Genomic DNA, 27,046 nt, shown 5'->3' with positions numbered 1-27,046 from the left:
CTGGGAAAAAAGGTGCGCCTCTTACACGCGCTTATATGGTAAGTGGCAAATAATTACTATATGTCTAATAATTTTATAATTTTAATACATTAAAATAGCTTCAAATTTTAGATGCTAACTTAGGAAATCAATTTTTTTTATAATTTACTTAATTTAGCATCTCAGTCATATTAAAAAAATCAATTAAAATTTCAAATATTTAAGTTTATCTTCCATTCTCATAACCAGGAAATAAGTTTAAGAGTATTGAAGACAGATGTTCATTCACCACGAGATTTTCTTCCTTTCCCAGTTCTTTTCGGCAGTAAGGGCATGTAGTAACATCAGCAGCCAGTGATCTTTTTAAACACTTCTGTAATAAAATAACAAAGAGTGAACGTTATAAAAAATGTGAGGCATATTGATCACTATACAAAGTAATTACCAGCATCCATCAGAGGAATACAATTATTTTTCCAATTATTATGATTTAAAACCAGTCTAACATAATCATCCTCATCCCTATTTCACACGGCGCTTAATCCTGGAATAGCATTTTTACTTACTTTACACATGTTGTGAAGACATTCGGTAGTAATTGGCTCAAACAGCAGTTCTTGACAGCAAATGCAGGTGAAAATTTCAGCCACCTTTGCAAGAAAAGCCTGAAAAAATTTCAAACAAAATTAACACATTATTGTACACATATATTTGAGGGGAGACAAGACCCATGCAAGTTCAGGAGTAGTAATTTAAAATAAGGACATCCCATGACATTTAGTACTTAAAATTTGCAAGAAATAAACAAATGAAGAAAGTACATACAATAGTACTATGAGATGAATAAGAAATACTAAGATAGATCTAAGCATGAGTAAACAGATTAAAAGCTAAAATGTTTCTAATTTTGGAGGGTGGGGGAGGCTCCCCTTTTTTTACTCCCCTGATTAAAATGAAGTAAAATATTGCACAAAGAATAACAAGGGAACTAGTTATTACATTATCCTGAAATCATGGTTTCACAATGGAGTGATGAACGGATAAGGGTGAGAATTAGACACTGCACATCAACCTTGAACACATAGGCAATCCTGGTATGCATATTATGAGTTAATGGTGAACTGGTTAATCGCACAATAGAAGTGTGATCACAACCATATCTCCCAGTAGTCAGTAGCTATGTCAATCCACTATGATTTATCACACAATCTCTTACCCACATTCTCTTGCCACAATAGCGAATAAAGTGGTTGAGCTGGGCCCTTCACCCACCAGAGTGACTCAAAGGATACTGATTGATGGATGCCCTAGTATGTGCTTCCAATTTCTACGCAACCACCTCAACATTACACATTTATAAATTCAAGTAAATTCCTGTATTTTCCAAACTCTGTGCATTCTCACATTTCCTATCAAAATATAGTGTGCTATTTTAGTCACTCCATCTCAGTAGCCAACATTGACCTGTGATTATTTCAATATTACAGAGAAATTGGGAAATGCAAGGAATGATTGATTTTTCTCCATAAGGGTGACCCATTTATAGGTAAAATAAAAAGAAGAAAAAGGTCAAAACTTACTGGTTTTCCCTCATTTAAAGTAGCTTCGCAATCCTCCCATAACTTCGTGTTGGAATCCTGTTGTATCAGTTTCTTCACATCCGCTGGAAGTTTGTAAGCAGCTGCCTTCATCTTCTTTGCCTTGGTTGGCTCTGGGGAGGTTATTTTTCTCTTAACACTGGGAGAAGAAGTTTTATCCTTTTCCATTGCTTTAGCCTCCTCATAGCCATCAGGATACTATAGTAAGAAGAAGAAATTACCCACGATTGGATACAAATAACAAAGACAAGAAAATCGGTACATAATCATAAATTTCATGAATGAGAGTAAACACACCTTGAGGTGTGAAGAAGATTGAATAAATTACTTAGGAGATATATATGGATCCAGCTGCAAAGTAGCAAGAATAAGAAAAGGAGTGAGACAAGGGTGTGCTGTCTCTCGTAATTTTTGACATGTCCAATGAGAAAGCTATCAATGAAGTAAGAGAGAAATTGCCAGAAGTGAAAAACCATGGCAAAAAATTAGCATGCTACGATTTGCCGATGAAAATGCAGTCAGAGATAGAGAGAGACCTGAAGAAAATTATTAACAATGAAAAAATAAAGAAAAGATTGCAGCTGAAAAATATAAGAAAATAAAACTAGAGTAATGGTTGGCAGTAAAATGGAAGAGGTGAAGTTGAAAGGTTGAAAACCTTATTTAAAATACATTTTCAATTGAGTAATTTAATCCACATCATGAGAAACAATGGAATAATGAAGATTGTCATTGAAGTACAGGTGTAAGGGAAAAATGGAAGAAGTAGGCCTCAGATGATGAAGGATGTAAAACAGAATAATTATGTAGGTATTATTAGATAGGCCAATAGGATCATTGAGTGGGGGTTTGAGTCAAACCAATCTTAGGATTGACTACTGTTGATGATAAGGAGATATGTAAGATTCTCACGCTAATAATACTATTACAACACTCACAATCATTTTTAATCCTAAAGCTTCAACGCGTTTCTTGCCAGCAGCAGTCCATGGAGCAGGAGTTTCATCATCTCGACGCAGACGATAGCGCCAAACATCAAATCCAGATTTGCCTTTTTCCTTCCAATACTCAACCACTTTGTATATACCATCATACCTAATGAATGAGATACAGATTATGCTATGAAAGTTGGATAGGGAAAAGCATAATTACAGGTAAAAAATACAGTATCTATATGAATAAGTCAAGTTCAATTAACTGACTGCAGATTTTTCAAAGATATTTTTCGAAGTTAGGCGCATATGAAGTCTTATTTTAAGTCCTCAACCACAGTTTTATACACATAAATGTTTCAGTTTTTCAATTCTTCAGCTAAATAATCAGCATATTTAATAGAGGTGTGAAGTTTAGGCTTGTTAAAAAAAAAAAGATCAGTGATAGTTTAACCCTTTTAGTGCTATCCTTATTCCTCTGGTACTGGTGAGAAATGCGGAGGGTTTTTTAATAAAATGTAGCATCTATGAAAAAAAAACAATTCAAAGCTATTTTATTACATATCCATATGCGGTTTTTTTTACGTAGATGAGGTTGAACTGGTCTATATTTACAAAATGTTTTTACGTGCACTGAAATATAAATCTTTTTATTTCAATGTGATAAAGTTAAACAATATTTTTAACAATATTTTGTTTTTACTTTCAAACACAAAAATAATATATTTTTTAAAACTTTTTCTAATGAAGCTGCTTTTTGAAAAATCTAAAGACAATTATAAATAAGTCTTGAAAAAATCATCAATAAATAAGAAAAACCTAGCGAATTGCATAACTTTTTGCCATCCTCTGCGTAGTCCCATCTCAGTGTATTGCAGAATAGCATCAGGGAATCTCGCCTTATTGTATTTGTTTCCATCTAGCATCTATGCTGCACCATACAAATGCTATGCACTCCTTTATTACAGTTTATACACACTGTGCGGGACCTTTTTCTCTTTCTTGCATCTTTTCCACTACAAACAACACAATTTTTTTCTTTCCTCCCGGAAAGTTGCTGCAGTCCAGCCTTAGGTCCACTTGTACTAGGAGATGAGTCATTCCCTGTCTTCCCAAGCCATTCCACCTCAAGGGACTCTATAATGCTTGCAGTATACTGAAGCCTTGTCATTGTTTTTGTGGGATGGTTTTCTTTGTATATTATGTAGGAATTGAGCACCATACGAGCAATCACCGAAAAAACAACTTTCTTCCAATACTTTACGGTACGCCTTTCATCTAAATATGAATATACCATCATATCAGATGCATCAATCCCACCCATGTAACTATTATATAAATTTATTATTTCTGGCCTCACTATATCTTTCACTTTACCATGCCTCTTCTTACTTGTATTTGCGCTTTTTGCTGTAGCTTTCGTGGAAATCAGCAGAACAGGATTTTTTTGGGATTTTTTTTCCCTTTGCCCTAATAAAAGAACCGCGTCACTTCTAACATATTTCTTTTCCCCAACGCGAAACTTTTCCTTCAATTCCATTGGAATATTCTTCCGATTTCTTCGCAATGTCCCTGTCAAATATGTTTGATTATTATATAATTCACGAGCCAGGTCAACACTCGAAAAGAAGTTGTCCACAACAACATGGTAGCCTTTCATAAGATAATTACCTAGAGTCAACAGCTTTTTCACAACCACAAAACTCAGTCCATGTTCCTGTAATTCTTTCTTATCTTTTTTATTCTTCGCACCACGATAGCAATAGAATGCCAGACAATAGTTCGCTACCGAATCGCAGAGCATCCAGAATTTTATGCCCCACTTGTGATGATGTTTACTTGGTAAATATTGCAGTAACTGTGAATGGCTTTTGGTACCAACTAAAGTTTCATCAATGCAAAGATGTTCATGTGGTGTATAATAATGGCGAAATAAGCGATTAGCATGGTCAACAATGGGCTGAAATTTAGCACAAGGGTCATAATTTTCATTTCCAGGTGAAACAAGTTTGGAATTGTCAGTGAGATGAAAAAATCTAAGAAGCAATTGAAAACGATCTCTAGACATCATTTTTCCGAACCATGGTATGGCACGAGAATTGCTCACCCAATAAGAAAAGATGGTTGGTCTTTTTGTTATACCCATTTCTAGTAAAATTGCAATAAATGCTTTCATTTCAGTTACTGTCACATTCCGCCACTGCCTCACTCTTGATCTTGGCGACAATTTATCATGGGCAGCAAGGAACTGCTCAGCATACCTGTTAGTTTCCGTTGTGAACAGATTCCATAGTACGGACGTGAAAAACAAATTGAAGTATTCTCTGGGGTGAGCTGCTGGTGATGGCGCATGCTTGGGACCTGGCATTTCAGCATACTCGAAGGCGTTAGTATTCCAGGTGTCACGGCCTTCATTTACCACGTTGAATTCTGGTGGTGGAATAACATCGGTCACATCACTGGTCACATCATCTTCATCACTTTCCTCTATTATCCTTGGCCTTTTTTTCTGCGTCACAATATCAGAGTCGCCAGAGTCAGAATTGTCTTCATCATTCAGATGTTCGCTCAAGTCTTCTTCCTCTGTATAATCATCATCGTCACTAAGTGATAACAAGTAATTTACAAGTTCTTCGTCTAATTTTTTGTTTGAAGTTGCCATTTCAGGTAACCGAAACAAAAGTAAAACGTATGAGTATGCTTGAAATAGCTATCGAGACAACCGCACACTCACAAGGTAAAAACCACACTGAGCCTCCTTGGTCATAAGAGAGAAGTGCTTTCCTCGCGAAATATGGACAATGTATTCACTATCTCAAGGCAGAAAAAAATAAAGCCCTAACACATAGAGAACTGCTGACAGTGCAACTCCATTCCACAAAGTCTAAATGATTAGCTTGGAAGGATGAAAGGAGATACCAAAATGATTACAAAGTAATCCTTTCATATGAAACGTAACACAATATACTGAGTTAGCAGTTCTGAATCAAAACAACCTCACCAAAACACATCCATTTCATAGCAGAACTATCAGGTTATAAGCCCTCTGGTATATGTTCGCAAAGAAAAGAAAACTGAGCAGCAAAATCAAGCCTTAGATTGGGCGGTGCTTCCTGACTCAGAAAGAACCAACTGAAATTATGGTATCATTTATGCATTGTCAAATGTAATTAAAAGTGACGATAAAAATAATTGAAACTTGTTGCGTAAAGCAGAGAATGTACACTTTCATAAGAACAAAAAACATACAACATTTAATTTAAATGTAATAAGTTATAGCAAATTAAATAATGGACTACGTAGAAGCCGATATATCGGCCCGCCGCACTTTTCGCCCGAGCAGCAAAAGCCGATATATCGGCCCGCCGCACTAAAAGGGTTAAGTATGGCTGTTTAATTTTTTCGTCTTCATTTTTTAACACTTACTTTCTCTTGTATTTTTCTTTTTTGTCTTCTTTAAAGTTAAGTATTATATAGCATGCTCATTTCTTGAATTAAATGAGGATACTTTTAGAAATTTAAAATTGAGATCAACTCAAGAAATAAAAAAGGACAATCGTCGAATTGATGGAATTATTAAACATTGAATGATCTTAAATTATTGAAACTTAACGAACTCTTGCTCACGAAATGTGAAACACAAAAAACAAGATAGTAAACTTTAAGGGTTTAAGAACTTGGCCACATGAACAAAAAGAGAGGAAGTATCTTGTAAGAAGTCTTTAAGATAGAAGAAAGAAAAACTCCGCTAAAGTAACAGCAGCAGAGACATCAGATCAAACTTCCACGAAACGGCCATGGTTCTATTGATACCTAATCCCCAGCATTAGGGATCACTTCTTTGACATGCATTAGCTGGTCTATTCTCACATTCAACTCAGATGAAAACTATTGAGCTTAAGAACATCTGCAGAAAATGAAAAAATCAGGCAGGAATAAGAGGAAAGACTACATACATCTGTATTAAGATGACTTGATCACAAATTGAGAGCCAACTAAATAATTGGGGAGTTGATAAAAATTCCATTATGTGGTAACATGAACAAACCTGTTTCCTTTTTCAGGAGCATACTTTGAGTGGCCACTAAGTTTATGATTCCTCACAACCCTTACAGGTTTCCCATTCTTCCAGTTCTTCGCCTTGGCCCCCTTCTTATCATCAACAGGAGCATCACAATTTCTGGCCAATGCTCTGGGAGAAAAATTCACATTTGGATTGAGCCATAATTTTATATTTTCTCATAAGTACAGGACATTATCAAAGCATTATCATGTTAGTTACTGCTTACTTGTTAGTTCGTGTGAGCTGCTGATGGCAACTCTGCTCAGCAGTTCTTTTGTTGCCAGATAGATCCCTTCCACCAGCCCCTGTGTACAAAAATTCTTCTCCATTATCTAAATCATCTTCATAGCCACCACTTAGAACTATACTGTAGGCACCATCAACTTCCCTTCCATGAATACCAGCAACATGAGGCCTGTGAACACCAGCCTCGGAAACCTACGAAATTAAGTTCAAAGGATTCCAAATTAGCATGGCATACAAAAATTAATTGTTTCGACACTTACTGTGCTGACCTTACTACTATAGATCCGTAACCCAGTGCTGGCCATTTTCAATACTTCAGTGTTATTTCTTAGCAACCAAAATTTTATGCAAGAAATATGTTTTCGGGGTATCATATGAAATAATGTATTTTGCTTTTGTTTTTTCAGTTGTGCATTTCGACGTAAGGTGTAGAGGTTTACCACTTACTAAAAAAATGGCTAATTTTTCAAAAGACAGATACGCCCATAGCAAAACTCAAAGGATTTCATGAGGTGTAATATTATGCCCATAGCACTCAAAGTGTTACCATTAGTGGATTTTCCGCTTTTAACAGAACCAATGTCTGAAATCAGTACATGAAGTACAAGAACTCACAATTAGACATACTTGCAGAGTTTCTTGGTGTAGTATGTAGTGTTACATCTGCTGAATCATAAGGGTATTACTAGAGGAAAGGAAGTTCACATCCAACCAAATGTATGCATGAATATTTGCGCAGTTGCGGCATAACAAATATTTGCCAGCAACACGGAAAATTGGTTATCATAAAAATTTGTCATATTTATATCATTATCAGCTTATGGGCAGGTAAATGTTAAATACATATATCAATCCTGGTGAAATTCACATTACAGTGGAAGCCCGGTTTAGCGAGTATGGCATTTTATGAGAATCGCCTTTTCGCGAGTAATAGTCTTTGTACCGCCAAATGGCCTATGTTTTATATGTAAAATAAATCGGATTTAGCGAGGTCAAAAAGTTCCACAGTGTATGCTCAGTATCACAACAGATGTTTCTCGAGGGCGATGCACTGCTGAACAGGCATTAACTATTGTGTTTTGCATTATCTGTTTGTCAAACTAAAAATACAAAATGTGTGTCAGGTCTACAACCCCTAAAGCCAGTTACGCTGGCTTTGTCACTGTAATAATATAATAGGCTGCGTCTTCAGCAGGGGAACTTACATTGTAGTGAAAATCTCTCCATCTTTTCCTGTTTTAGGTATTGAAGTTGAAAGCGCAAAATTGTCGTAGTTAGATCAGTGCCCTCACATTGACTTTCGACTTATGGAAAGCTAGATCAACGTTACCTGCCGTTGCATGATATCCGGCGATGTATATTTCCATATTTCATTTATACATAGGAATATAGTTCGATCAAGGCATTGTCAGCTATTTCCATGTAGGAAAATCATAATTATTACCAAGACGGTAAAATAACAATCAATCTTGGGTTAGTGAACGAGGACTCAGCACTACCGAGTAGTCAACTGAGAAAAAGTTTATAAAAGCGAATTACTGCGCTGATAGTAGAAATCCTCTTCTTAGTGACCAATCATAGTGAATTTTCATTATCTCTTCTTCATTCTCTCCTAAATTCTGTATGATTCAAAATTTCACATTATATCAGCAAAACTGTGACACATTTCTGCACAATCCCTTAAATTTGTTTAAATGATTGACTTAACTTTGATGCGGGTTACCCTCAAGGGCTACGTACAATGCGAGCACAATTAAAAATTGCTATTTCCTACACTAGATCCTTAGAATTTCTTGGCAGTATTAAAAGCTCCTATATAAGAAACCTATGTCAAAAATACCTAATATTCTGCTCCAAATTTCGCAACGCAGCACATGTGTCCTCGCTAATCAGTTCCCATGCTGTGCCTTGGTGAGAGTTGGGGTGTGGGTAAGCGGTGGAGTTTACTCGCTTGGAGGGGTGGAGTGTACTCGGTCTCAGGGGCATAGTAGTGTCAGGTGGTTTGCGCAAGAGCATTATGTTCTCTTATGTGAATATTTGGGCCTTATTACCAAAATTAAAATTATAGACGAGTGCAAAAGTAGATGTACTTTGAAGACTGATATCAGGAGGCGGTTTGGTGTCTCGCCCTGTACATCATTCACAGTATTAAAGAACAAAGATAAAATTTGTGCTACAGTGGCCAAACTAGGAACACCTGGAAGCCAAAAATATTTGCAGCAAGGGGAACATCTGCAAATGGAATCTGCTCTATTCAAGTGGTTTTGGTAACAAAGGTCTGCAGGTCTGCCCATAAACCGTGCGATGTTAAAGACGAGAGCTGACTACATTTCCAATGGGGAGAAATATCTTCAACCACCAAATCATTATCCAAAAACTTCCACTGCATACCAAACATATTCATTCAGACTAGTTACGCCGTTTTTACAGCTTTCTTCGCCGATTAAAAAATACAGGAACAGGAATAAAATCACCGAAACTGGAGGAATCAATATTTTATAAAATAGGAAGTCCCCCATTTCTTTCTTAAGATATGTTGATATTCAACTTTATTATGCCTGATAATGATGCTTAAGCTTTTTAACTTTGCTAAATACTGTGGAAACAAAAGAAAAGCTGTAAAACTGCATGAGACATCGGTGGGTTTATTTAACACTTTCGGATAATGAGGGCTCGGTTTTGCAAGTAATTTCCGAGGGATTATGAGCACTCATTAAACCGGGCTTCTACTGTATGTAATTACCATGGCAAAAAATTACACTAATGCTAGTGGCTTCTTGGAAGCTAATACATATTTCCTTCCATTGTTATCCTTCATGGACCATAAGGGCCTAATATCTAGGACCAACACTGTGAACCTTGGTAAAATTGCCATGGAAATTAAGGAACCTGGAAAGTGTAGTGGCGAGTGCAGAGGTCCAAAATGACTAAGGTCCGTGGCTCAATTCCCAGTCAAGGAAATTTTTTTCCAATGGCAAATATGCAAATTTCGCTCATTATTTACAACAAAAATAAAATAACTATGTATTACAATCACTTCCTAAATGAATCCAACATCTATTAAGTACATAAGTGTCATCAAGTGATGGTTGGATCCACACTTGCTTCACTGGTAAGCAATCTGAATTGTGAGAACCTTTAGACTAAGAACACATATGTACCCCAAATCATTACCATAATGAACTACTGGTATACAGTGGAACCTCGTTAAAGCGAGTACGGGCTATAGCGACACCCCCGCTATTACGAGAGATAGCCGATGCACCGTCAATTGACCCTTTAATAGGCGTGTTAAAAAATTCGTTTTTACGAGACCCTTTCGGTGTTGGCTCTCGCCATAGCGAGGGTTTCACCGCCGGAAGACTTTCATCAAGACTCCTTAACCTCTGTAATTGCTAGCGATCTGTTAGAAATGAAGTTAATGGAGTGCTCAGTCTCAAATTTATGTGGTAAACTGTCGTTCGATAAATATAATGATTGACGAAACAATGCTTTGCATCATTTTTTTTCAGTGCAGCGCTTATAAATTGTTTGAATAGTTAGTCGTTATTTGAGTAAGGAAATTTAGTGATGCAAAAAAATATCACCTTTCGTCTGGATTTATGCTTACGTTTATCGGATAGATGTTTATCTGTCGCCGCACCACTCCTGTTCCTGTATATCTGTTCGCAACAGGTATATTGGCTATTATTTGCTCCACCTCCGGTAAAGCGACAATTCGCTATAGCGAGTGTTTATTAGTGCACCGTGGGGTGTCGTTATATCGAGGTTGCACTGTATGCCATATTTATCACGACCCAAGCATACACATTGCATAAATCAATACATCACAAAATGGATAGTAGGAAATATCAACAAAAGCAAGAAAATTATGTTCGTCAGGTTGCCTCTCCTAAATTTTAGATTAATTTTTTCTCATATTTCAAAGGACTATGCCTCCATGAGATTTCGAAGCCCGTTATGCCTAATCTCTTCATATATGATGAGTACTTCTCAAAATTAGGTAAAGCATGCTCTGAAATATTTCACATTTTCACCTAAATGGGATAAAATTTATAATTTTAAAAAGCTCGATAAAAGTTCAGGATGTTTAACACATTGCGTACCGGGATAAGCTAATGTTTAGAATATAACTTTACCCAATCAAACGTTATGATGCATCAATTAATTATGAATAACAAACAACAACTGAAAACATACTAACGAATACGTATTGTACGCTTTAAAATTGTTTAGGTTGACGCCCCTAAATGACGAGAATCTTCGTCATCCATCCGGAACTTTCGGGAAAAAAATGACGAGAATTCTCGCCATCCGTACGCAACGTGTTAAAAATAAATTCTTGCATCACCGTGAGCCCCCAAAGAAAACTTTTATGACCAAAATTCCCAGAAATCTGAATTTTTACACAATCCCCTAATGCCCACACTACCATCTCTGATGTGCCACTCAGCATTAGAAATAAAAATAACTTAAAAAGCTTAAACACTACCACAGTGATAACAGTCATTGTGACAACACTTGCCTGAACTCGAAACAGCCATGAAGTCCCAACTTCAACACCCGGAATGGGTCCATAGTGATTTGATGGAACAATGGTGCACTCTTTTGTCCTCCCAACGCAAGCCATGCCTGAACCCCAGTCCCTCTTTGTTTCGCTTTTTGAGGATACAAGACTAGCCTTCTTCTTACTAGCTTTCAGTTTTTCTCCAGCCATTACCACCTCCGAAACATCAGTTTTACACTCTGCACAAAACCTTTAAATAAATATAAATAACAAAGTTGTAAGCTTACTTTAAATGAAGTGATGACAGATGGTTAAAAAAAGTAATGCACCCATATAAACTCAGATATAGCTTTCAAAATTTTTAGGCAGGGGTTCACACCTCAACCATAAACATGCATTAGGTGTTGAATATGCATACATATATAAATATGTACATGAATGTCATTAGGTGCACCTTGAGCAATACTGTGATCAAAAAATAGGTCTTCAAATATTTCATGCTACCCTTTGATCCAATAAGAAAATAATTGAAGATTACTTTTGCAAAATATAAGCTCACTCCAACCCATGCAGTTTCATATTTTGTCCATATGGATTGATATTTAGTAGGATTGAGCTGATACCACAACTTTGCAACTCTAATCCCTATTACAACTTTTAAATACTCAACCCTACAACATCTCAAGAAAATGAACATGTCTAAAGGCCGTTTTACACGGGGCATGTACTTGCACAATCTGACGTGTGTATGAAGGCACATTCAAAACTGCGTTGTGTGAAATGGTGAATTGCTAGAACACATGCAAGAATGTGTGGAGGTGAGATGGCAAAATAGCCCCTATTCTAATTTCGTTCATGCATTGTTGCAATCCACGCCATTTTAGAAATAAATGCAGTTCAAAAATGCAATTAATCCTACACAATTCCGTGTCTGGTGTAAAACAGCCTTAATGATAGAAATTTGAGGACTAGTAGGCATTAGTTGCCCTAACCATTTGTCTTGACAATGATTAAAATGTACTATTTTGGACAGTAGTAGTTTTTTCATAAAAAAATTGCAATTCACCATTTCTTACCAGATCCAGTTGAATCCAAGAGACTATTATGTATGGATAGGCATGAAAGAAAAGACAGATTAAAGAATTTCATTTTTTCACAGGCAATTATGGATAATAAATTTACCTACAATCTAAACAATCCCAAATCCTCCTAAAATTAATTCTACCAATTCTATTAAGAATTCTGAAATCACTATACATACAAAATACATCACTACATGCATACAAATCAATATACAAACATACAAAATCCAATCTTGGAGTTCATGAATTTTTCTAAACACTGAAATTCGCAATTACAAAAACTAATGTAGAACAATGAATGCTGCCTTATTAAGTCTGATAAAAATATCATGCTCAATTATTGTGATACATTGGATGCTTGTCCCAGATGATGATGTTCTAGGTTGAAATCATGGTTGGTTAAATAACTTATGCTACGAAGTCACAGATTTTCATGTACAATCACCATTTTTATCATATCTTTTACTATGCATCACGAAAGGTCAATAATGATCATCACCTGATTCCTGATATACATATTAAAATATCACAATATTCTCCAATACAGTTGAGGACCTCAAATCCAGAAAGCTTGGGACTGAAGGGCTTCTGGATTTCTCTTTTTTTTTTTGGATTTCTGGTCTTCATAGTATATTTAGTAAATTAATTAATTTATACATGTGCTCAGGCTCTTGTACTTGATATCCTTATGTGTCCCTGACAAGGTTCTTAGCATATGTCCATAGCATGTGCTAACTTCCTACTCATCCCAGAACAAGGCTTGGAGAGTGGTGCCACGAGGTGGCAAGTCAAAACACTACGCAGAGGAATTTTCAAATGTTCTGGATTTCTGATTTTATGGGTTTCTGGATTCCGGATTTGAAGTCCTCAACTGTATTTGGATATATGACCCTACTAGCACCCACTGCCTCATGCCCATTAAAATATGACTGCAAGAGTACTACGTACATGCAGATAATAAAAATGTGAGAAATGTGATTTGACAATTTAAAAAACCTACAAATGGCAGGATTTCCCTCTCAATCTACAATCAAATTTAACTTTAAATCACATAACAAAATTTAAAAAAAAACATAAAGCCTCACCATTCTTCTTCATCAGGAATGCATTCCAGAGGAGGTTTAAGGCATTTCAGGTGGTAAGAACATTCACATTCATCACAGACCAGCTGCTTCTCAGGCTCCTCTTTTCCTCCACATACATTACACCCACACTCACGGCAAAGCTTATCATCATTATCTTGACAGACTGAGCAATCCAAAGTCTTTTTGACTGAAAAGTAATTTTTTTCAATCATTGATATGCAGAATATCTCAATAAATATATCCATTATCCATCCATTCAAAATTATTAGGACTGCATTCATGGAAACGATAGAAAAAAGAGCTTAAAAAAAATCATAAAAGGTTGATGAGAGCAGTTTCCCAAACATTCCTGCCGCGTTTGCCTGTTGCGAGTGATGACAGTTTTGAAAGCCATCCTCCTTTTGTCTTTAAGTCGAAGATGATAAGCTCATAACTACACTGCCCTAAATACTGTGTTCCGTAGTTCTTCTGAATACTTATTAGCCAGCACTCTTTTCCACATGTTGCTGATAAGGTAGCCAAGATCTCTGTTTAAGTTTTCTATATTCTGTATTTCCAAAGCTTCCTTAATCTTCCTTGGATAGAAGCGGCTCTCCTTGGAGTACCCAGAAAACTGCTCTAATCATGAATATCACAGCGGAAATCTTCGCAGTAATATCATATAAGCTTTATACTATTCCATTTTTCTAGCATTTACATTAACGAATTTGCACAGTCATGGAGTAGATGCAGGACGTGATTATACCTCATGAATCAGAACAGTTCATTCACAATGAGTTTGAAACTCAGTCTACAGCATTGACAAACCTCATCCAACTCAGATCCTTGGGTAATTGCATAGAGGGGCAACATTCACAATGAATTTCTCAAGACGGCCACAAAGTACCCTACCATCCTCCTCCTCCTTAAGGGTTCCATGATAAACTTTGGCCATTCTCTTAATTCCATGCACAATTTAATAAATGCCCTGTAATAAAACTATATGGTGAAATAAAAAGATGTTCAAGCAAATTCAAAACTTTGGAGAACCTGCGATTGCATCACAACTAGATATAAAACAATTATTCTTTACACAGTGACCACTTTTGATAAGGTTTGATAAAATAATATCTTATCATTGCAAAATAATATCTCACTTCACTTATGTAACAATATGCTTTGAGAATAATACGACCCAAATCCAGACACACGATTTAAGATATACAATACGGTACTGTAAATAATGCAATAAAAACAATGCCTTGAACTACAGTCATTCTCATGCATTGGTGTAGTTCGATTTCTTGCTGCCAAGGTTGACCTTGAGTTTGGCACCCCAGATTCCAGAATGCCATCCTCAATATAACCTCCCATGCCATCCCACTCACTGAAAGATGTCTCCTCTTCTTTTGGCTACCCTACTGTTCAAATATTCAACCATGTAGCCATACATTTATGAAACTTACACACTGAAAATACTCAAGTTTTATAAGCCACAGGATTCTTGCAGAAATATGGAGTATGTATCTTCTATTTAAATAATTTAAATGTCCAATCTCGTTCATGTTCTTGCTAGATAATGTTTTTTTCTGTACAGTCTTGAGGCCAAAAATGGATACAATGGCAGCTTAAATCATGTATCTACTGGGAATCTAACCCATACATGGCTACAACAATCCAGTGACGACTGAAAATCAAATAACTTTAAAAGCAATCCACAGAAAACTTACCAGTTGTTGAATCCTTCATTTTTTCTTCATACTTGCTGTCTCTATCTTTCACTGGGATTCTCTCCTCAATTTTATATACTTCATTGACAAATTTGATTCTGCAATCCTTTAACTTAAAATTACTTGATGATATAAGAATGTCACCAAAAATGCTCTTCCCTGTCTTTGTTACTCTGGATATCCTGAAGTCATACCATAAGCCTCTAGAACTTGGGTCCTCTAAATTGTAATTCACAAGCACTATGTCCCCTTCTTTCATTGAAAACACATCAACAACAGTTCTACTCCGTGGTCGTATTTTGTTTAATTTGGTTTCCACAAAATCTTCAGAACTCCTAGAGGGAGAGTGAAAAACAAGGTTAGATTAAAATGTGCAGTGTATTAAGAGGAATTTATGACAATATTCTTACAAAATTGTAATAACTACAAATTGTAGTGATGCTCATTTCATTTGTAAAATTTCTAAATTCAATTCCACACATATAGCAATCTTTAGCTTTATCCAACTCACCTGTCAAAAGTAACCACATATACTATGTCTTCTTGTAATTCTGGGTTAGTTCCACATGAATTCTCAAGATTCTCTTTATTTTCAACTTCAGTGCCACAGCAGTCACAAATAGCATTGACTAGGATATCAACTATTTGTCCTTCATACCAAGTTCCATTAGCCTCACTTTTAACGTCAACATAATCTCCACTCTGAAAGAAACAAGTAACTATATCAGAAAAAGCCATTCGAAAGTTAGCTGGAGCTGTATTCTCTGCAATATGCATGACTATATTGATGCACTTTCCGAACATTATTGGACAGCTCCAGCTAATTTTCGAATGGCTTTTTCTCAGAAATGGTAAATGTTAGAGAAAATAGTGTACAACAATTTTGTAGATAATTTCCTGATCTACACTTTCGGTCTGAGCACTTTTTATCATGAAACTAACCTTTTGGCCAAAAAATGCAAAAAAAACCTATTTTGTGACCTTTGACCTTGAATAAAAATTTTTGCGCACACACTATCAATGGGAAGTTTTCAGGATTTCATTAGAGTGGTGTTCTTAACGTTCCAGTAAATTTTCACATTGTTGGGAATTTATGTAATGGTACCCCTAATTTATTTGGCTAATTAGTCCAGGCTACATTTATAGCATGAGATTTTCAAATACATACAGTCAACCCTCGATAAGTGAGAAACCTCTATAGGTGTGACTCATTGCCAGGTCTTGTCATTTTAACCCTTGAAAGACTCTACGAGTGAGAGATTTTTAATCCAACTTAAGGCGGGGAAATGAGTGCACGCTATCTGACTCAAAACGGAAAGACATGAAATGTATGTCATACTCAAACTTTAGATTTGTGTACATATTAGTTAACGTTGACATTAAAGGAACACATTCTTCATCACTCCATCATTTCCGAATTCACGTTTTGATGGAAGTATAGAGAGAAAGAGTGGGGTATTTTTTCACAGAAAATTTCAGAAGTTTACATGGTTGCACCATTCAAATTCAGTGAATATAGAAATGCTGTTGTAGAGTCATTTCAAAAAGGTAATATTCTATTTTTGATAAGAGAAATGAGATTTTAAAAAAACATGTTAATAATACCAAAAGAGAACCTCAAAAGACATCAACTGATTATGGCAGCATTGTGTGGTCACCATTTTATGAGTGTCACATAAATAGGCTTGAAAAGTTCAGAGACGTTTTATTAGGCTATGCATGTGCTAAGTCAGTGCTAACATCAATAATATCCTGTAACAATTAATTTTGAGTTATATGTGAGTTGAGTGCTGATGTGACAATTGGTGGGAAAGGAACGATGAGGCAAGTGATGGTGGCTGGCGAAGGGAAGCATGGTTGTAAAAGTTGTGGCATGCGGGTGTGTCTTCGCTGCCAAGAGTTTTGCTGTGGAAGCTTTTAAAAGTGTTTCAATTTTCTGTCAGTGATGTTTGTGTTTTAAGGCGTGATAATAAAAAAATTTCAACTCAGGCCAATACTGCACTCTCCTCCCCCGACTTCCTTATTTTGTACCTCTATAAGTGAGAGAGTTCATTCCGGTATCTAAGTAAGTGAGGAAATGGGTAAGTGAGAAACCTCAGTGAGCAAGAAAAAATGCAAATGAACTCTCACTTATCAAGGTTTGACTGTATTACCAATTAAACCTGAAGCCACTAGATTCAATTCTAGAGAGAAACCTTAAGGTAAATTTGTCTTTTTTAAGCTAATCCAGCTAATAATAAGCATGCCATAAAAATGTATAATTCAAGACTAATTTTTTATAGCATAAAGGTACCTTGAAGAAAAGACTTGATGGAGTTGATTTCCAGCGAGTTTTGTCATACTTATGGGTTTTTTCTTCATCCTGGGCACAAGAAAAAGACATACATCACTAAAGCTTCAGTTAAAAGTAAATTATATTCTCCATAAGAAATAAAAAATGTCTCATTACACTGGAGCACTTAAAATAGAAACAAGACCATGGAGCAAGGCACTGGAGCACTTAAAATAGGAAAAAGGCCATGGAAAAATCATTATGCTGAATCTAGAAAAATACTTAAATAATTGATGTAGGCAATCAAATCCACTAACCTGTTTATCTTTTTCCACTGTATCTTTCTTTTCATCGACTTCTTGAGGTTTGGAGGTTTGCAGCACCTCACTCCTTACCATCAGCTGGATAACATCATTCAACACTATGTTATAATCAAATAACTTGTACTCATCCTCTAACTGGAATAAAGCAATAATTTCAAACAAAATAATTACTTGTATGCACTCACGCCATAACGTAGAACAGATTTTTTTTATTATGAAACAAGACCAATCATACCATAATGTTTCTATAAAAAAGCACATACTACCAGCACTTCCTAAAATCTCATTCATAATAATTAATTTTTGATACACTAGAGGGTAAAATGGACAGTGGAAACGAGACTCCAGGGCAGGCTCGCAAGGTTACACTCCTGGGGCAGGGACTATAAGCTCGAGCTTTTTTCCTCTGCCCCCAGAAGGGGAAGGAACAAGGAAGGAGGCGCTTCCGCGACAGGAGCCCGACTCCGCCTCCTGGGAGTGGATAGGAAGGGAAGGGACGAGGAATCCCGCACCGTCACAAAGGCAGGCGGGTCCTACTATTAGCGAAACCAAGCCTACGCAATTAATGTGTCAGCGATTTTAGTGGGTTTTCCTATGAGGAAGAAAAATCCATGGATCAAATCGCTAGATGGTAAAATGGACAGTAAAAACTTTATTGTTTTACAACAGCTTTGACTTCTAGAACCCGATTCAGAATAATACAGAAAGGGAAGAGGAATGCTTCGTGTGCCAGGAAGAATATAATGGCTATAAAGAGAGAAGTAGCTTTGAAAAAAATGAATGTTCCACAAATAGGAATAAGCTGAGCATCCAGAGCAAATTGATGGGGGTTAAAATGGTTATAAACTGCAAGAGACACGAGAGCTCTAAAAACATTATGGTCCAAGCCTAATGCTAGTACATTCACATTACACTATGCATAGATGTATTCCTAAACAGTTTTCTTTTCAGCAAATTCCTAGTTGACTGAGAGGTTTAATGCATGTGCTATACTTTGGTACAAATTGCCTGCCTTTTCTGGGGCTATTTTGACAATGCCAAATCCAGCCTGAATGCTAAAATCAATCTATAAATGTACTGCCTAACACCTCACAGCATAAAAATATACAGACAATAGCATGCACATAATCAACACTAGAACTAATCGTATGATATGATGCAATTGTCATCAGTGTTACTTCTTAGCAGGCTTTAGAGACAATTTAAATCTGAACCCAATCTAATTGTGAGCTATAGAGCCCATGGTTCAGTTTTGATACACGTATCATTTATTTATTACTGATGACGTAAGAAAAGCATGACTGGTAGGTGCTGATTCTTTCAACAGAAGTATTCCTCAATTTTGACAAAAGGAAAATAATAGGGTGGTTTCCTATTATTTTTTTATTGCCTAAATCGAAAGATTATTACTCCTGGAGTACGTATTTCACGCTTTTAGATTTTTAAATGACGATATCTATTTTTCGCGATTAAATGAAAAGTGAAAAATTTCAAGCACGTGAAAACGCGACGCGTAAGTAGGAATGATGGGAAAAAGTCCGTGTGACTCATTTCTGGTTCCCCCTCCCGCTTTGTGAGGTGACCTTGATCGAGGCTCTGAGCGCTGATAGGACGCAGGATGCTAGCGGGTAGCTGAGTACCTCGCTGGCTGGTAGCGCTTGGCTTAAAAAAGGTTTATTAATACCTTATCAAACGAAGAAAACTTTCCGACCTTAGCCAGTTTTAATAGGTGATTATTGAGACATGTTTCCCTGAGCTGTGTGCCTCATGCATGCATTGGTAACCTCAGACGATGTATAACTCCTATCCTCTCCTGTAGAAACTAGGTCCCTGTGACGTCACGTGGAGTGGAATCGCATGGGCGCCAATCTGGCCTTTTCCAAATGAGGATAAAATTTGACCCTTGCCATTCGTCTAAACCGGTATTTCAAAAACAAAATAATTTGTGTATTATGATTACACTAATGGTGGGTAACGAATCGCAATCAATGCTTTTCGTTTTCTTTGATGAAGGAAACTACCCTATTGGCCCGAACTTAGAAGGCTTTAGGGGCAAAATAAATATTGTATCCAACTATTTAGTTCTAAAGGCTGTTTTACATGGGGTACACCATTGCACAACCTAATGTATGTGCGAAGGCGCAATCAAAATTGTGTTGTGTAAAGCAGCAATTTGCTAGAACACATGCAAGAATGTGTGGATGTGAGACAGCAAAATTGCCCATGGTCTAATTCCCAGCTAGCATTTCTGCAATTTCTACATGTTTTCAGTGCTAACCTGCACAATGACGTGCCCCATGTAAATCAGCCTTAAAACCTCCCAAGGGAGGATATTAAAAATCTAGAAAAAAATTCTCAAAGTACTAATATTACAGTTACACATTCAAAGGAGAAGATAAGCTTGGAAAAAGCATGTTAATCTAATGGGATAGTATTGGCCTACTTAGCTACGAGTCCCAAGTTCAAACACATTAGAAGAAGACAATGAATGTGCTTGTACTGAAGCCCTCACAATTCCAAGTGGTCCAGGAAAAAAGAATAGCTCTCTCCTTCTCTGAATGTGTAAAATTCACATGTGTGTTGATTATTATGGGATGAGCTAAACCTTCACCTATTCAAAAAAGGCTTCAGGTTTATGAAATGGGTGAGTAAAATACATGGAATCTTCTGTAAACTGAATAACTATGAATTCAAGAAAAACAATGCTGCTGACAAGCCTCTATCATCTCCCACTTTGAAGTGGAGAGGCAATCCACATAAGAGTTCGTGTAGCTGACCAAGGCTCATGGGAGAGAAAGCCTTTATACTACATCTATTTCTCTTGGCTTCAGAAAATATCTTGTCCATCAGAATTTATACAGCATGATCTTATTTGGGATGATAACACTGACATTAGACTACTTACACATTTCCTCTGACTCTTGAAGAAATTCTTACTATCAAAGTAATGATACTTATCAAGAGAAATTCTCTCATTTAAAATTTCCGTTAGGGCCGGCATGAAATGAGGAATTCCACAGCCTCTAAGTTCAAGTTACTCAATACTTACTAAAAATCGTAGGAATGTGATCGAAATAGCTCTAAGGTCCCATGGCCATGAACGCAATATTTACTCGGCACTATGATAGTAAAGTTAGGGGGGATCCTGTCCACTGAAATGGGTGTAAGTTATGCCATTAATTTCGAACCTGCTCGATACGGCCAGAGATATGATGATGAAGTAGGTTTTCCAGTCCCATAAAAAAATCCGCCAGATTCTTTTAGGAGGGAGAGAAATAATGAGAGCTACAACCATGAACACCACAATAAATTGACTGACTATCATCCTCTTCATCAGTCAAAAATTCTGAGATTGCTGGAGGCATCTATCTGTCAGACATCCTATCAGCTGATGCATCAATGTGAGCAAAATTACAGGCTAATCACCATAAATTTACTTTGAATGACCGTAATATTAACAATTCAACTTAGTCCACACTTTATTGTAAGAGTTACAGTGAGCATTTTGATGGGGTTGCCATACGTCGTCATTTTCGCAGACAGTCTTCAAATTTAATTCTGAAAAGTCTGATCGAATGTCGAATATTGAAAAGGTATAGCAAAACAGAAAACATTAATTCCATGCTAAATTGAGCAGGTCCAGTCACAATTTACAGCTATCATTGATGAAAGGAAAAATTCAATTTTCCGTATGGTTGCTAACCAGATCCGAAACGTCTATGGTAAAAATAAGCGATAATTGCTTCTTTCAACGATAGAGGAAAAAAACATCCTCACGCGAATAAACAGAAAAAATAAGTAAATTTCAGAACGTAATTACCTGTTTCCCTTTATAAAACAGACGCTGTCTCTCGGGCTCAATATCCGTTTCTTTATCTATTAACTCTTTGAGAGACTTAACTGTGCTCAGTCTTGAAATATTCAATATTGTATCTTTCGAGGTGGAACCAATTTGACGAACTTTCACGTACATTTCGGTAAAAGAAGAAGTAAATTAATACTCCGTCACTACCAAGACAAGAGCACCATAACACGCATACGGCGGGAAATTTTGTACCCGCGAAAATATTTCTAATCGCATTTCGTTGTTCATTTTTTTCTTCCATTCTAACTAAAGGCGGTATTTCAAGTTACACACCAGCAAAGTGTGAAACAGATTTCGCTCTTGAATGAACTAGCAGGGCTATCCAAGTGAGATGGAGAGGTGATTTTTCCTCAAATCCCCAACCCTTAGGGTCCCAGCGCATTGGTAACTTTTATAAAGCAACTATTTAGTTGCTTTCAGGAAGTTCCAATGAAACACGGAATTGCATGGGCCTCGCCCACGGGCGACTTATTATTGCGGCAACATTCTCAGTGACAGGTAGGAGAAATACAATATGGGTCCCGTCAGTGCTGTAACTAGGAATATGATCTGGGGGGACTGTCGTGCCGTCTCAGGGCACCCGCACCATCCCTGACTTCTTAGTCACCGGTCAGTATTCAGTGAATCGTCTCACTGCTATGATATTAATGAATGATCTTTCACTTTAAGCAGATGCTCTTATTATACGTCAAAGCTAGATAATAGTTTTAAAAACTTTTCTATTTCTCTGAGGCTTTGGGGGGGGATCTATCCTCCTCATCCCCAGGGCCACATTTACCCTAAGTTAGGATATATATAGGCACCTCTCCATTGAGCGCCCCTCCTCACTGGAGCCCCCAATTTTTATGATAAGGCATAGCCACTCGAATGATGTAAGATTTGGAAAAAAGGAATAAACAGATATATGGCTGGCAGCATAAGTTTATGCTTGAATATTTACGCAGGGAAAACATATGTGCCTATAGGCGATTCAATTTAAAAAAACAGCTTGGAGTAAAACTATATGAAAAAGTTTAACTTTTATGCATCTAAAACACTTTATGAATATCCTTTCCAAAAATAATGCCTAGCCTTAATTCACACAACAAAAAAGAAGATCTTCTTTTTTGAGTAACTTCTACTACTACTCGAGTAACTTCAAAAATAAAAACATTATGTACTGCTGTAACTGAATGAACTGCGGTAGCATGAAATATAAAATAAATTAACTAATTTTAAAATGCATGAAGAGCAGTGGTACGAACTTCATTTTCAATTGAACAAAGCCTTTAAAATACAAACACGGCCACATGCATATCTTCCTACAATATCTTCTTGAGAGAAATTAAAGTGCAGGTTAAAAACATGAATGAGGACATAACGGGGCCTGCCACAAGCACAAGGAGAACTTCTTCAAAAATTTCCTTCTTGTCTTCTTTTCGGCAAATTCATTAATTGTGGCATCGTAGTTCAAGTTCTGCTACAATCCTAACTTAGCACATTAAAAGCCAAAGAAGGCACCTGCAGGCAGATGGAACCCACATAATAAGCCTGATGACGGCAGTACACTTGGAGGCGCCTCCAATGCAGATCATTGCCAGTTGTTTAGCAGAAGGCGCCCCTTGGACTGCATCGCCCCTACGCACGTGCCGCCACACCCACCACAGCACACGAGGTCTCAGGTCTTTTCTGGCCAACTTTCCCAATTGCCCATGTTTCAGATCTATAGAGAGCCACCACCCACATGAATGTTTTCACACATCTTGTCTCTATTCTAATGCTCTTTGATCAGAGCAGCACCCTTTTTGTCATGAAGGCAGACTTAGCTGGGTTATATGTTGCTTTAGATCATTTTCACTTCTCCCATTTGAAGTAATGATGTGCTTAAGGTAGGTTAATGATTCTACTAGCTCCAATCTATCTTATCAAAGTGGGATGTTGACCAAGAATTTTTATCCAATTCACAGGATACTCTGTTTTCCTTTTATTAATTTCAATTATTTATTGCTGAAATACTCCATTTCTTTCAGAGAATTTTAATAGCCTCCCCTGATAAAAATAAACTCCTCCATTAAGGAGAGGTTTACCCTCCATTGAGGGTACAGGAAGGATAGGTGTACCCTTCCTGTACCCTTCAGCAAGGGTACACGAAGGGTATTTTAGAACATTGGTGGGTACGCTCTCTCCTTCCTGGAGGGTACGGGAAGGGTTTGGCCAGCCTCGATGAAGGGTACAGGAAGGATAAGTGTACCCTTCCTGTACCCTTCAGCAAGGGTACACGAAGGGTATTTTAGAACATTGGTGGGTACGCCCTCTCCTTCCTGGAGGGTACGGGAAGGGTTAGGCCAGCCTCGATGAAGGGTACAGGAAGGATAAATGTACCCTTCCTGTACCCTTCAGCAAGGGTACACGAAGGGTATTTTAGAACATTGGTGGGTACGCCCTCTCCTTCCTGGAGGGTACGGGAAGGGTTTGGCCAGCCTCAATGAAGGGTACAGGAAGGGTAGGATAAAATAAAAACTAAAAATCCATAAATTAACATAAAAATTTAAAAAATCGCTAATAAACTAAATTAAACGAATGGGGATGAGTTGCAACAGTGATTACTAAAGTTATAGGGCATAAAAAAAATTAGCCTTCACGTGGTCTTGAATCCAGGACCTACATATTACAACATCACGAACTAGAGATTCAACAACCTCGGCTATCGAGGTACTTGACAGGAGTAGTTTCTCAACGGAAGTTATACTACAAAATCTTAAGATGAGAATCGCACCCGGGCCTATGTGGAAGAAAGCTATGACTTTTTTCTACCACACCTATTTCGTTTCAGAAAATAAGATCGGCATTCTAATACTGAACATCACTCTAGCGATGTCTCATTGTCAGCCACACAAATAGGTTACATCCTAAAACGTGAATGGAAGAACTTCTAAATGAGCTTTTTTCACAAAACTACAGAAACTATTGTGTACAGTGGCGTAGTCAGGAATTTCGTTTGGGGGGGGGGTCCAAAACCAGGTGGGAAAAGTTTTGAAAAACAGGATAGTAAGTATTGGAATTCAACTTATTCAAACACTTTTCATAATCGAAAAAACTTCAATAGTCAAAGAAATATTTTTTAAATTCATTATTTTTTAATATTTTGATTTCTATTATGAAGGAAAATGATTGTGTTTTTATACTTCGGGGGGGCGGAGGGTCCGAACCCTCCGGACCCCACCCCTGGATACACCACTGAAAATGTATATTATTGTTTTCCTTAAGGAAATTTTAAAGATTAGTTGTGTAGCCCGTCTATATTTGCTTTCAAAGACTTCTTACGTTCTTGTACGGAACTCAATACTCTTTAGCAGGTGAAAGTAGCTAAGGAGAGTCTTTCAGGATATGTTTTCTTCAGTTATAAATGCTAAGTCCCAAGGAAGGGTACACGAAGGATTTTTCTCTCCTTCCCTTACCCTTAATGGTGGGTAGAGGAAGGGTACACGGATGGTAAGGGAAGGAGTTCCAAGGAAGGGTACACGAAGGATTTTTCTCTCCTTCCCTTACCCTTAATGGTGGGTAGAGGAAGGGTACACGGATGGTTAGGGAAGGAGTTCCAAGGAAGGGTACACGAAGGATTTTTCTCTCCTTCCCTTACCCTTAATGGTGGGTAGATGAAGGGTACACGGATGGTAAGGGAAGGAGTTCCAAGGAAGGGTACACGAAGGATTTTTCTCTCCTTCCCTTACCATTAATGGTGGGTAGAGGAAGGGTGCACGGATGGTTAGGGAAGGAGTTCCAAGGAAGGGTACACGAAGGATTTTTCTCTCCTTCCCTTACCCTTAATGGTGGGTAGGGCGTGGGTTCTGCAAGGGTAACTACCCACCATGAAGGATGCCACCCTTCCTGTACCCACCATGGTGGAGTTTATTTTTGTCAGGGTCCCAGTACAATGGCTATACCATTTGTGAAACACATCATGTTGATTTCTCATCTGTTCACTGTAATTTCTTGTTCTACCATTTCCTCCATTGCTCCCTCAATCTAAATATTAGAGAGCTTGCGTTATGTTACATCCTTGTTGGTTACTTTACAATTTTCAAACAGAACTACATATTTATATTTAATGTTTCATTACTTATCATAGAACTTTTTTAAATGTTCAATATAAGTGCTACATATGGTGGAAAATTATAAATGATTTTTCCTCTCTTTTTAATGATTTTTACAGAATGAACTTATTAGCATTAATGAATAATTACAAGCAAAATATATGAATAAAGGCAAGGAAAAGCAATAGTATCACTCAACTGTGGATAATGATGAGACCCATAGAATTCAAGACTCAGAAGATTTTCAACAGTGTGTATAAGACTCTTGCCAAAATTGAGAGAGAAGAATAAGTCATGCAATACACACTGAAAATACCTCAATAACGGTAAGTTAGAATATCCTAAAAATGAACTATAACTGGTAATACAATTGAATCTTTGGAAGCATCTTACCAAACATTTGCTCCGATATTGTTTGAAATCAGGGCTGGATTCAGGATCTACAGAGCTTGGGGTTTAACCTTGATTGTAGATCCTCCATATGGGATACCATAAAATAGTCCATTTAGGTGCTGATCCCAAGGCATTGTCCATGGGTAGCCTGTGTTTAACTATTTGATGTGGCTAAAATTCTTAAGGGCCAACCTGCAAGCAGTTGTAAATAAATGAGAAAATGATGCCTATTAGTACACTGGTGCTCCCAGAGTCGGCCACAAAAGATGCCAATGGGTAACCTCTACAATGAACGTTGTAGCAGCAGATTGCGTTGCACTATTTCAATTCGCACTGCCCAGAGGAAGACAAGCAGATGACCCATGGTGCTGCAAAATAAAAAGACCAAGGATTTGGCGGCCTTAGCCAAAGAAAGAATATCCAAATCAGTTGGAGAATGACCCTTACAGCTTGTGCATGTTCACAACCATAATCCACAGCCATCATGAAGTTAGTCTATTTTTGAAGTCTACACTGGCTGTATTTGAACTATTATTAAACTAGAAATATTTACATTTCGAGTCCTGTTTATTTATTCAGCACGAGCATGCGTAAACCCATTGACACATTGAATGTGTTAAACCCAACTCAGCTGTTACGACAAATGCATTCCCCCAATGGGGGCAACGGGTGTGAAAATCCATTCCCTGGCACTGACTTGAGAAGTCTAGGTTTATTTCTCCACAGAATTGATGGTAGGTGAATTTACAACATGGAGGGCCATTACATTGAGAATGGCTACAATGTTTGTGCTTGAAAAAAATGAGTGAAGTGTAAAAAATAGTGGTGTACATCACATCAATTTTACCATTTACTTGATATTGGTGTATGTTGAAATTTTAGTTACATTTTGCCCTGTGATGACAGACAGGGGTGGATC

General features: G+C 37.2%; 1 protein-coding gene across 1 annotated transcript; it reads right to left on the bottom strand.

Moving 5' to 3' along the window:
• Positions 1-39: 39 nt before the first annotated feature.
• Positions 40-21,856, bottom strand: LOC124153586 (E3 ubiquitin-protein ligase UHRF1-like). Its single transcript, XM_046526849.1, has 13 exons — positions 21,617-21,856; positions 17,791-17,931; positions 17,495-17,563; positions 15,713-15,903; positions 15,202-15,536; positions 13,493-13,679; positions 11,344-11,575; positions 6,799-7,010; positions 6,558-6,701; positions 2,516-2,672; positions 1,560-1,775; positions 546-644; positions 40-352 (listed from the first exon to the last, which is right to left on the bottom strand). The coding sequence occupies exons 1-13, from the start codon at positions 21,767-21,769 to the stop codon at positions 206-208; spliced, it is 2,283 nt and encodes a 760-aa protein (XP_046382805.1). The 5' UTR covers positions 21,770-21,856; the 3' UTR covers positions 40-205.
• Between the last annotated feature and the right edge of the window lie 5,190 nt (positions 21,857-27,046).

This window comes from Ischnura elegans, chromosome 2, assembly GCF_921293095.1.
Source record: "Ischnura elegans chromosome 2, ioIscEleg1.1, whole genome shotgun sequence".
Classification (NCBI taxonomy): Eukaryota; Metazoa; Arthropoda; class Insecta; order Odonata; family Coenagrionidae; genus Ischnura; species Ischnura elegans.
Note: the sequence above shows the minus strand (reverse complement) of the source record. Positions and strands in the feature narration are given on the sequence as shown.